This window comes from Astatotilapia calliptera, chromosome 1 (assembly GCF_900246225.1).
Source record: "Astatotilapia calliptera chromosome 1, fAstCal1.2, whole genome shotgun sequence".
Taxonomy (NCBI): Eukaryota; Metazoa; Chordata; class Actinopteri; order Cichliformes; family Cichlidae; genus Astatotilapia; species Astatotilapia calliptera.
Genome location: NC_039302.1, coordinates 31,519,575 through 31,531,926, shown reverse-complemented (window position 1 = coordinate 31,531,926; position 12,352 = coordinate 31,519,575). Strand labels below are relative to the sequence as shown.

General features: G+C 38.2%; 1 protein-coding gene across 1 annotated transcript; it reads left to right on the top strand.

Moving 5' to 3' along the window:
- Positions 1 to 209: 209 nt before the first annotated feature.
- Positions 210 to 11,481, top strand: LOC113024110 (synaptotagmin-5). Its single transcript, XM_026170848.1, has 5 exons — positions 210 to 248; positions 1,815 to 2,815; positions 8,003 to 8,174; positions 10,656 to 10,822; positions 10,908 to 11,481. Exons 1-5 carry the CDS (start codon positions 227 to 229, stop codon positions 11,055 to 11,057), a joined length of 1,512 nt encoding a protein of 503 aa, XP_026026633.1. The 5' UTR covers positions 210 to 226; the 3' UTR covers positions 11,058 to 11,481.
- The last annotated feature ends 871 nt before the right edge of the window (positions 11,482 to 12,352 follow it).

The window sequence follows — 12,352 nt, the reverse complement described above, 5'->3', positions numbered from 1 at the left end:
CCTCATAAATTTGTAAAGTGAACAGTAACGTCGGTTGGCTGAACTGTAGTAAGGAGGCAGCACCTTTTTATGCCTTCAATGCACGGTCAGTGCAACTGAAATAAAAGCCCAGTTACCCGATGAATCTATTGGCTGGAAGGCTTCAGGTTCCTGCGCACTGGTGATGAACCACTCTCATAAACGGTGCTCACAGTGACTCCACACACAAACCAAACGGCGTGGGAACATGTCGCAGTACATGCTGGCAGGTAGGAAATGTTCGGTGTCTTTTTTAGATTTTACTAATTTTGTCAATGAACAGTCTGTGTTTGCTTTAATTTGTACCTTAGTCCCGATGGTCTATTCTTCAGACAGGGAAACATATCAGAGCATAACATCGTTTTTTTTTTTATTTGATTGCTTGTTTGTTTGTTTTTTCCACTTATGGCTGTTAAAAAGATTTCAAACACGAAAAATAACCGAGAGGAAAATAGAAACAGCTTTAAAAATCAGTTTGTTTTTGCACTGATACATGAACTGCAAAAACAGAGTGGGAACGTATCCTGGTTACAGTTGTTTTAGATAATTTGGTATGAAGAAGATAAAACAAATGGATAAATAAATAAATAACAATAAAAAAACAACCTAGGGAGTACAGTGATCTTAATTCAGTTATTTGCATGCCATTTAAAAATGTTTAGTGTAGGATTAGCTATGATGCATACCATGTCAAAATGCACACACGTCCTTCAGGATTAAAAACAAGAAAAAAAGAAATCTGCATTAAATGCTGATTTATCTCTACTCAGGTTTCACCATCACATCAATTGGTTGGCAATAATGTCCACTGGCTGGTCAGGCTGACTCATATCTTAGAGCAATCCCATCAGCCTTTAATTTTCAACATCACTGCTGCATCCACCCACTCTGTACTGTCATGACTGAGGCAGAGTGAGGAGCTCCCTGCTCCTGGACTTTGACAGGGCTGAAATTGATCTGCTTTGATTGTGATCCCATCTTAATGTAATAAGTGAATAATTGTGGTAAGTAATAATTGTGGCGTTAAAGGGTGCAGAGTGCGTTGACTCTCTAAGTCTCCTGTGATAAGCAATTTTATAGATGTGAGGGAGACACTCCTTTTGGGGGTAAGACCGTATACCTCTTCATAGCAAAACTGTGGTGGACCTACTCTTAATACTTTCAAAAACACAAGTAATGGTTTACTGTTGGCATTGTTGGTTGTTTACCTCACAATAATCATGCTTACTGCGCTGTCCACGAGTGTGTTTGATGCATGAGTCATCTCAATACATTATCCCATTATCTGACATTAAATCAGCATCAGGGCTCTGTTTTAACAGCTTCAGTCTGTGGTTGTTTTGATATTCTTTCATGTTTTAAAGGTGTTTAAAACACCAAAGTGGACTTTTAGCTCATCATAATAACTTGATGCAAACGAAAGGTGATGTTACAGTATGCAATAACCTGTTTTATTTTTTAAACATGGATGCTTCTAAGATAAATAAAAACAGAAATAATTGATCTTACAGCAGTGCAGTGCTCCCTTGGATCAAAAATGCAACTACAACAATATAAATTATACCGTTATCATGATGACAATTCCTCCAGAATGCAGCCACAACAAGATGTTTTGCAGTAACTTTGTTTGTAATGAATATGCCTTCAATTTTCTGAGCCTTCAGTCAAACAAAATCATTTGCTTCACATTTCAAATACCTGTATCTATACCTGTGTGCTTTGATTTCCTGTTCCTTTCTAGTTTTTGCATTTTTACGACATAATATTAATGTTTTATATTTATACCTTTTTTCTAGTTCACTTGCAGATCCTGCTGGCTGTGGGTCTAGCTGTATTCTGCTATTGTCTAGTTCTTGGCTGCATCCTTTGCTATCGCAAAAGGAAGAAAGCCTCATTGGAGGACAAAGAAGCAGTTTTTTTGTCTCCTCATCCTGCAGAGTGTGTGACTGTGACACTGACTCCTTCTCCCTGTACGCAAATTGTGAAACAGCAATATGAAGAATTGGATGGGGATGTGTTTGAATTTTCTTTCTCTAAGAGCAGCTCTTCTCCCTCTGAAGATGACCTCACTGCTCTGCCCTTTGACTCCAGCCCTACCAGGTCAGCTGACCTGGTAAAATCTCCTAGATCTTCTTTTCCACTGCGGCGCCTCAGCACTCCTGCAGTTCCCTGTTCACCTAATAAACCTCCAAGACATGGCCGAGCCTCTTTGCCTTCTCTCACCAGGTTGAGTTTTGTGCCTAAATCCCGTCGAGCAATCGGCCGGCGCTGCACTGTGACTGGTGAAAATTTTATTTACAGTGAGAGCAGTTGTCTGACTGCAAGCGCCGTCAGACCTCCTGTGGAGGAGGGAGAGCCTTGTCCATCACAGTATGGCTCTAACTCTCTCTCCCCTCCCAAACCAGCTCCACTCCTTCACTTCTCCGTGGTCTTCTCTTCTGCTTGTGGCACCCTGGTGGTCAACATCCTAGGTCTCTTGGGGGTCAGTCGAAGGCGCAGTGGGGTGTTTGTTAGGGCAAGCCTTCCTCCACTTTGCCCTTCCCCACAGCAGATATCCTCACGATGGCGCAGCCTCAGCCCAGAGCTCCACAACCAGAGCTTTGCACTGCAGGTGAGCTCTGTGGAAGAGCTGCGGACCTGTACCTTGAAACTGGCTGTCTACAGTAGGGACTTCTCTGGTCTAAGAGAGGCTGCACTGGGGATAGTGGAGTTGCCTTGTGAGAAGTTGGACTGGGAGCCTGACATTGCCACCACCTACACCAGGCAGCTCTGCCCAACTAAGAGCAAGCTGAAAAAGGTATATGGTGAGATGATTTGATCATGAAATTTATTTGGCATAGGTATTACAATTAAAAAAGGGGCAATGCAAGTTCCAAAACACAACAGATTGTCCATAAAAGCTTCTCTGACCCTTATGCTTGAACTTGAGATTAAAAGAGACCTAAAATAAATGCACAGTACCAGGGAGCATAGTGAAATACCATAGAGAGTATGTGGTAATGCTTTATCTGGTAACAATACCAAACAAATGAAAATTATTATTTTTTAAATATCTCCTAACAGCATTCAGGACTTTTTTCCTTCAGTGGGCTGGTTTCAGTCATTATGCAAATGTCATTATGCAAATGTACTGTTTATAAGATTGGGGAAACCTGCAGTCAGCTGAGACTGAAGAAGTCACTTGTATGAGTGACGAAATGTTTCTCCCACTAAAAAACGCTACGGCCAGATGAACAGAATCAACTTTTGGAGACATGCAGGACTTTAGAACTTCAATAGAAATAAAGAGCACAAAGTAAAGAGTTACATCTGAAACTGTCTCTTCGCCACCTGTGTTTGCTTAGAAAGTATGAAGCTACAGCCACCAGATCGTTAGTTTAACAGAAATCAAAGGGAAAACAGACAAAATGACTGGACTGCTCACTCAAACTAAGATGCAACAATTTCCTAATGAGTATATGGGTTCTATTGCTCTCCAGTCATATTAAATGCAATTTAATGTAGATTTTGCAAATTATAATCAAGCAGGAAATGGACAGTGCTGCCTGCTAAAGGTGGACATCTGGGTGGGGAGTCCTTGAGTACTTACCCAGATTGGCATTTTGGTAACCACCAAAATCTAGGGCAGTTAACAAACCAATGCCAACTGTTTAGATACATGACTACAACTGTACACATGATCAGTGATGGTATTTTAGAGGGGGTAGTTATAAAATCTCTCTTATTGCTTCCTGCAAGTGATTCTATTTTAGATTTCCTCGGTTCATTTAGATGCCGTTTTTATACATGATATGACACATCAGAGTCTGCAGAACAGTTGGTTCCTCACATATGCTGCTTGTGTAGCTAAATTAAAAGTACCGTGTCTGCCCTAACTCAGTCAAAATTTCAATCAAATAAATTTACTTTTGTTCTCCTGGTTTCATTGACTTGATAGTATAATTTCAGTCTCCATTTTCATTTGATTTAATAGAAAGGGAAAACTACACTTCAGTCATAAATAACACGTATCATGGTTTTCCCATGAAGGAATGTAGCATCTAATCAGCTCTCCCATTAGCCTGTTTTTCCACTGTTGTTAGTCATGGTGACGCTGTTGTTCGCCACTGCAGAGCAAACAAGTAGAGTGCAGCAAATGGGCAGTGTGCCCACGCTGTGGCCTCTGCGGCTCTGCTGATACTCTGCCAGGAGACATTAATAACAAGCTTTTGAAGGGAGGTGAGCCTAGTTTTTCAGGTCACACTGAGACGTGCTGGATTCTCTTGGGGTGTGCCAACTTGCTTTTTACAGTAAAGTGACAATCAGCTGGGTATACCCACCTCAGTCTCTCACCTTTATACCTGATTCAAACTCTCCACATAAACACACCTTTACCTTCCTCTTTCTTAGTAACAGCAGCTGCCTGGCACAAAGGTGTGTGCATACAAAGCGGGAGTTTACTTAGAAAAAACACAGCTGCTCAGCAATCTGAATAGTTCTTGTGTATTCTTGTTCATGTATATATCAACTGTGCATTGGAAGCTGTAGAAATCTTCTGCATAGATAGTAAAGGGCCAGTTTTCTTTATCAGTGTAATGGGATCAGCTGAAATATTGCTAATCATTCATCTGCATTGCCTTAGTTATTTTGACATTTTATGGGAATGAGGGGCTGATATGTTCAAGCAAAAGTGGAGTGATCAGGATGATCTGCAAACTTTGATTTGTTTCATGTAAATGCACTCATTGTTTTCACTTTAAATCACAGTCCTGTAGCGTTCCTGGCAAATTTCCACTTTCTCCAGTATAGGAGAGTATAGGAAGGGAAAAATAAATAACATTAGGGAAGCCTTTCTGAAAAACAAACAAAAAACAAATAAACAAACCAGAGAACCGTTTTGCTTGCTTAGCTGGCATTAGTAGCAGAAAGCTGCAGAGTTGGAGTTTCACATAATATTTCCCACCAGGATGCAGAAAGTCTACAAAAATAATCTAAGTATCGTATTATATTGTATCACTGCATCAGTCAGCTGTTACAATTAACTTATTACTTTTCCTTTAATGTAATGCAACTTCTTGTTACATAGCAAATAACCTTTCAGCTACTGGGGGGGCAAAAAGCATTCATGTTACAGAAAGAAGGTTAAAAGTACAAACTCTCACAAATTTAAAGTGACCTTTTTACTTTATAGGTTTAAGGTTAATAGTGTTGAACTGGTGTAAAACATCGATTTTTTTTCCTTTCTTATAAGCACTACCTGATGTTCCCAAGTGTGTCACTAAGCTTGGAGGGCCGGTCGAGTGAGCGAGCACTACACCTGTGGGTGAAAGAACACTTTACCTTACTGTATAAAGTGCCTTGAGGCAACTTTTGTGTGATGTCCCGCTCTATGGTATAAATAAACCTGAATTTATCTGATGTAATGGGAAGCTAATATAAGTTGTTGCTTACAGAGTATCAATGTGCAGTCAATTGTTCCTACTTATACACAGAAATTAGGTTGGAGGAAAATATTTCAGAGTCTCTTTAGGCATCTGTTTTTTGGAAATTATTGGATGATTCATAGAATCTGTTTGTTATATAACTCGAGATGATTTACAATTAAGAAGAGACTTTCATAGTCTGTTTGCAAAAATAACAGCCAGAAAATTACATAACGCGATGTTTTCATGTAAAATATAATCTGTGGGTGGAAAAGAATTTGCTTTGGGATTTTTTTTAATTACAGAGAAAATTAAATATTTTTATACAATGATATAGTTGCAAAACTTGATTATGGAACTGACTCCCAAACAATCTCATATTTGCATTAACAATGTAAATCACATATTGTAATCCTGAGTTGTGAAACCTCTGTTCTATTTTACACTTCAAGGATTTTCTTTCTCCAAAAAGTCTGATAAAAATGTTTGTGTAGGCTTCCTGAAGGGACGGCCTACACAAGCCCAATGGCTTCAAACTAATGATGAACATTTGTTGAACATTTAGTAAGCTGTCTTTAAACAGAGTATAAAATGACCAATGCTTTTTGAAAAGACCAATTGTGTCATGAAACTGTGTTATGATCTTCTGCAGTTTTTTTTTTTTTTTTTTTTCAATTTTTGGACTCTGCTATAGTAGCTTTGCATAATTCACAGTTCAAAATAATCCTTCTCTATCTCCGATTGGGACTGATTCCTATAAGGTGACCCTCTTCTTAAAAGCCAACAGCAGTTGGGTGGGACTACTACGTTTACAGCCAGAGCTGTAATGACCATATTAATTATATTCTATTCTAAAGATATCACATAGCGCAAGAGTAGAACTGATCTAAAACATTTAGAACAGGATGAAGCTTTCACTAGGAACTGGGAATTCATTTTTAATTTCAAAGTCTATAAGTGAAATCAATTGAGAGAGCTGCAAGTACTTCTGCAATGTATCCAATGATGACGAGGCAGAAAAGGAGAAAGTGTTCTTTCCAAGTTCTGCACAAACTGATGGAACACTGAATGTAATGAATTCTTGAGACTGTAGACTATGACTAAAATGTTTATGTAACATGTAATCTGATAAATAAGAGGCGAGTATGCAAATAGATTTATAGATAAAATTAAACCAATGAACCTTCCTGCAAATGGGGAATGAGGACCAGTCAACAGTCCAAAAGTCTAAAAGATGGAGAGAATGAGCAGAGGCATTCATATAAATTATATAACCATAATCCAGGAGGGGTTAAAAGGTGGTAGCATCAAGCCTTTTTCCTTGTAGTGAAAGAGAAATAAGATGCATTTCAGGAAAAGAACCCCAACTTCAAAGTCAACTAAATTTTAGTTGACTTTTGTGGTCTTTCATGCCCTTTGGTGTTGCTCAGATGACCGGTGCATTCCTTATTTTTAAAAAATCCACCAGGTTGTTTATTTGATGGCCCTCACTTGCACTTATATTTCTTTGAAACCTTATATTCAAATAACAGCTGCTACTGTAAATGCGCTAGAAGCTTAGAATCAACCCCAGATCTTTTTTCGGCTTATTTTGCCAATAATGTGGGGACATGCCTCACTGCACCCTGAAACTGCTTTTCAGTCAATTGTTCAATTTTTTTATGCTCTGAAAACGGGTTACTATGTGTAAAAATGTTTGTAATTCCTAAACAGAAAAAAATAATTGTTAGATCCATTGAGAGGCAAAACTGTGTCATCGTCCAAAAATTTATGGCTCTAACTGCAGTACATGTTTGACAGAAAATCAGAAAAAGAAGGATAAACCTACCCACAAGGCAGTGCTACTGAGTGACAGTGTTAGTGACAGTCAGAGGCAGTGAACCAAAACTCACTTGTTGAATGAAATTGACTTCACACTCTGCTACCCAGCATCAGCAAGTCGCTGACGGGCTAACACAGCAGCTTGACAGCAGAATGTGACTCACCAACCAATGAAAGCTAATGAAAGCTGACATGAAGTCAGATTAAAATTTGTATCAGATTTAAAGATGAGCTATTGCTTCTATTCACAGTGCATGGATGTCTTTATTGTTTAAGGATGACTGGTCAAATGGAATCCTCAAGCATGACAGCTGCACACAAAAGACAACCTCTAATATCGATGATTTGATTTAAGTGACTGAAAAAGTGGCGTAGATTTAGCCCTGCTGAGTTCCTCTGGCAGGTGAACCCAAGATGTCGTATGATGTTTTGCAGAAACTTATTCAGATTTAAATTTCTGACCTGTTCCTTTATATTAACAGGCAATGATTCACAGCAAACCCCATTGATTGAGAACTAAAACATTGATTTTCACAGATCTGAGCCTTACTGCTTTGATCGACTCACTCAGTGATAGCACTATAGAAGCATATTCATGAGTACTTCTGGTTTTACTGCTTGAATCACCTCTTTCCCTTGGTTTTTATCCACAGTTCCCCAAACAGATGAAGCAAACATCTGCTGAGTGAAAGACAACTTTTCCCCTTCTTCCTAAGCCTCACATTTCTATCTCTTCGTCTTTCCGTCCTTTCTACCCTTAGAGTGTGAGTTCTCAGGAAACGCTGGGCCGCAGGAAGAGCTCTGTGTGTGTGCCACGGGCTTTGGGGCAACTGTTCATCCTGCTGCAGTACCAGACACTAGCCCAGCGCATCAAGGTGATGGTTCGAAAGGCTGAGAATCTGGCCAAGCTCACAAGGATCCCAGGAGCTCCAGGTGAAGACTACACTCATACCTTTATCCATTCATCCATTCTGCTGGCTAAAGCCTATCCCAGCTACCATAGAGCGAGGGGCAGGATATACCCAAGACAGTTTGCCCGAATGTCGCAGGACTAACACAGAGAGACAGTAAAAACCATTCACTCTGACACTCACACCTATGGGCAATTTAGAATGTCCATTTAAAACTAACACCACTAATTACATGTCTTTGGGCTGTGGGAGGAAGCATCATACCTAAATTACAAAATAGACTATTTTTGCCATTGCCTTCCTTAAAGCCCGATTTTAATCAAAACCATAATTAAAAGACACAGACACTGACTATTGGTGGGAAACTCGTGATAACTCAGCTCACAGTTAATTGATGTCATTGACAGGTGCCATCAAATAACAGTAGCACTTTATTTGATAAGTTAATGGATTATTATCTCTGGATGTGAAGTACTGGTTTTCTGCCAGATACCTGTGTCATCTTTAATTTCACACTAAAGTGTCCCAAACTGACTAACTAACCCAACTACATTTTGACTTTGATTTTTTACTTTATCAAAGCCTCTGACTTTGTGCATTTTATGTTTTTTACTCTGTAGGCATTTGGTATTACCTTTGAGAAATTCCTCCCAAAACGCTGAACCCAAATTAAATCTGTTTAATCCTAAAGATTACCAAAAGTAACAAACGTTTTGTCCTGCTCGTCCTGCTCTGCTTGTTTTTTGTTTTTAAAAAATCAGTGGTTCGATGTGAATATCACAATACTGAAGGCTTCTGTAATATTTAGATAGTGTAATATTAATGTTGTTTTAGTAATAAGGTGGCAGAGTGGTGCACTGGAATGCACTGCAATGTTTCTTCGTTCCTGACTGGGTTTTCTGCCACAGTCCAGGGATATGCTTGTTAGGTTAATTGGTCACTGCTCAAGATTATAATTATAATGACATTACTGCTCATAAATTTGCCTAAGGTGTGGATGTGAGAGTGTGTGGTTGTCTGTTTCTTGTGTTATGTCTGTGATGGACTGATAACCTGTCTAGAGCGTACCCTGCCTTTTGATCTGTGTCAGCTGGTAGAGGAAAGAAGGAAAAAAGACAACTCTACCCACCCTCAACAAAGCTAGCTCACAAGTGTGTTATGAACATTTTCTTATATGTTAAGTGTGGATTATTAACCCTTTCATACATTTTGCATTTAAAAAAATTGCATATAGTTTTCTCTGCACTGAGCAGTAAAAAGTAAATGTTAGTATTTTTTAATATACAAGTCACACACACTCTACTGCCTGGCTGGTTATGATCTGATTAGTCTTCCGTCCCTATGCCCAGATCAAAGCCCCTTGAGGCAACTGTTGTTGTGATTTGGCATTTATATAAATAAAATTGAATCGAATTTAATACATCAGAGGACCAATTTGGACCCAAGGACCACAACCAGTTTCCTCTGGCTTCACTCTTGCCCAGTGGTGTTGGTGAGACAAGCTGGTGAAGCACTTTGAGCATGGGGACCAGGGATCCCACTTCACTTTCACTGTGCCTTGGGATTTCGATGGACTCTTTGATTCACATGTACTGTAAACTTTTGAAGCCTTAGTCTATGTTTTTACTGCCCACCTCATTTTCAAAATGATATAACCCAGGACAATCCAAATTTACAAACCAAAAAGATAGTGAACCCTTATAATAATCATAACATTTTTTTAAACATGTTTTAATAGTCCAGAAAAAATACTAATAAAATGTAATGCCTGGTTGCTCTGTGGTGTATTGAAGTAAACCATGATCTCCTCCAAGTAAAGGAGAAGGGTTAAATTTCCCATTAGCACATTGTAAGTATACAGATCTATTGTTCTGTCTCCTGTTTGCCCATCTATGGTCAGACAGACCAGATCTCTGATTGGTTTGTTATATAATCAGATTAGGAACAAATCGCCCTGGTGTCATTTCCCCCCGTCTGTGCCATCCGATTTAAAGCCTCGCTGAAGAGCAGAGGAGGAAGTAGGAAATTGTGTCAAAGTAAAAACAACAACCTAAACTGACACTTTGAAGCATAAAGTCAGTTATGTGTTTCTCGTGAGCTTTAACATCAAATTACCCGTGTCAAATATATGAATAATGGGCTTTGCAGATGCACGATTGCACATTGCTTTTAGTTTTAGTAAATCGAATTAGTATGCTTGACTGGATTATTGAGATTATGTATTTATAAGTGATCATGCAGATATGCAACAGTTAGAGAAGAGAGGAGAGCAGAGGGAATTTTAAGGATATAAATAAACTGTTGCAAATCATTTTATGTGAATCTAGCAACACAGCCCTGCAGAGAGGTTGCTTTGGTTTGTTAGCACCAACTGAAAATGTTCCTGTAACTGATGTTTGCTGCTCCTTTTTATTTGTTGACCTTTCTAGAAAGGAAATGTAATTTAATAAACTGATTCAATCTGATTATAATCATAACTAAGGATGTAATTTTATTCCAACAGACCACTATGTTGTCATTAACTTGCGTCAGGATGGGAAGGTAATTGGTACTAAGGAGACTAAAGGGGCCAGTGGTCCAAACCCCATCTGGAACGCACCATTCCTGTTTGACCTGCCTCCCGGTGACATAAATCAGCTACCACTGGTGCTTGAATTCATCGTCATGCAGGTAGGAAGTTCTACAAAAGTCACCAACCAGTATCGTATTATTCTGAGATCTCTGTCGCATCTTCATTTTATTGATTTATCTACAGGGGCGCCTCTACACTAAGAGCAGCATTCTGGGTCGGGTGCTGATTGGCACTGATGCTTCAGAGGAGGGACAGAAACACTGGAGGGAAATTTGCAGTCGGGGGCAAATAGAAACTACTCGCTGGCATACCATCCAGTCAGATGCGCTGTAAGAGTGAGAGTGTGAATGACTGACACAGCGTGGGACGCCCTTTGCTGACTAGTGAGGATGATTTCAATAGCTATGATCACAATTTCTGCCAATTATCAAAAAACAATTATTAAATAATAACTCTTCATGATTTTCTATGTACATTGACAGACTTATACAAGTAAAAAAAAAAAAAGAACACCTCATCTGCATCCAAATCATTACATATATTTTAAGGACAGCTGTGAAGCTGTTTTCTCTGTATCAATAATATTTTTAAACCATGCATTTATTGTGATTCTTTCCATTGTGACTTCTTAACCTTTATTCCGTTTTTTGTTTTGAGTAAAAAAAAAAGGGAAAACATATTTAGTTTTCTTTATAGCCACTAGAATTACAAATGAGGGGACATTTTGATTTTAATTCAGCTATACATTGTATTTTCATATTATGTATTATGTATATGCATATTTAACATTAATGAAGAGCAAATTATTATAAAACCTGCACATTTTTCAGACCCCTGTTTTCCATTCTGTCTTACTGTAGCAGCATGACTTACTGTTATTGTGCAGCATCCGTCCATAGCAGCTGTTTTGATGTTTTTGTTACTAACCATTATCTAAAATACACAAGATTACCTACAGTACTTATTATTAGATAAGTAAAAAATTAGGGAGCAAATAACAAAACTAAGGAAACCACTTCTGTTTTTGATAAGAATTTCATATTAAAAGATACTAGAATATATATATGTATATATATATATATATATATATATATATATATAAAGATGTATAGTTATTAACATCATTTGGGAGCATTCTCATATATAAAAATGATTCTTTAATTATAAAATTTTATTTAGGAATTGTGTGTTTGTATGTGTAGTATACTATCCATGGGAATGCCTACGGTGACTTGTCTTATGTCTGAGCTGTGTACTGTATGTTTTCAGAGGATTAAAAAAAACAAAAATCAATAAAGGATTTTTTTCCAAAGTATAATAAATTCTTATTGATAAATAAAACTGTTTCTTGATGGTATGATCATACAGAAACATATTACAAACGCACTGGTCTAAATAATAAAATTAACAGTGACTAACTTTCATTCAGCTATGACAATGTCAGGTGTTTCGTTGTGCATGCTAGCTCATTACCAATGTCCGTGAGGATTTTGCTACTGTCACAGTACAAGGCTTGTTGTTTCATGTTGGCTTTGAGTTGTAATGTTTACGTTTTAGTGAAGATGCTTTTACTGTTGGAATGTAAATGCTTACAATGCCACACAACAATTCTTCTACCTGATTTTTAT

Excerpts from the sequence above, each read along its gene's own strand:
- LOC113024110 (XM_026170848.1), top strand. The coding sequence starts at position 227 with ATGTCGCAGTACATGCTGGCAG. Across the intron at positions 249-1,814 it reads GTCGCAGTACATGCTGGCAG|TTCACTTGCAGATCCTGCTG; the intron begins GTAGGAAATGTT and ends CCTTTTTTCTAG. Across the intron at positions 10,823-10,907 it reads TTGAATTCATCGTCATGCAG|GGGCGCCTCTACACTAAGAG; the intron begins GTAGGAAGTTCT and ends ATTTATCTACAG.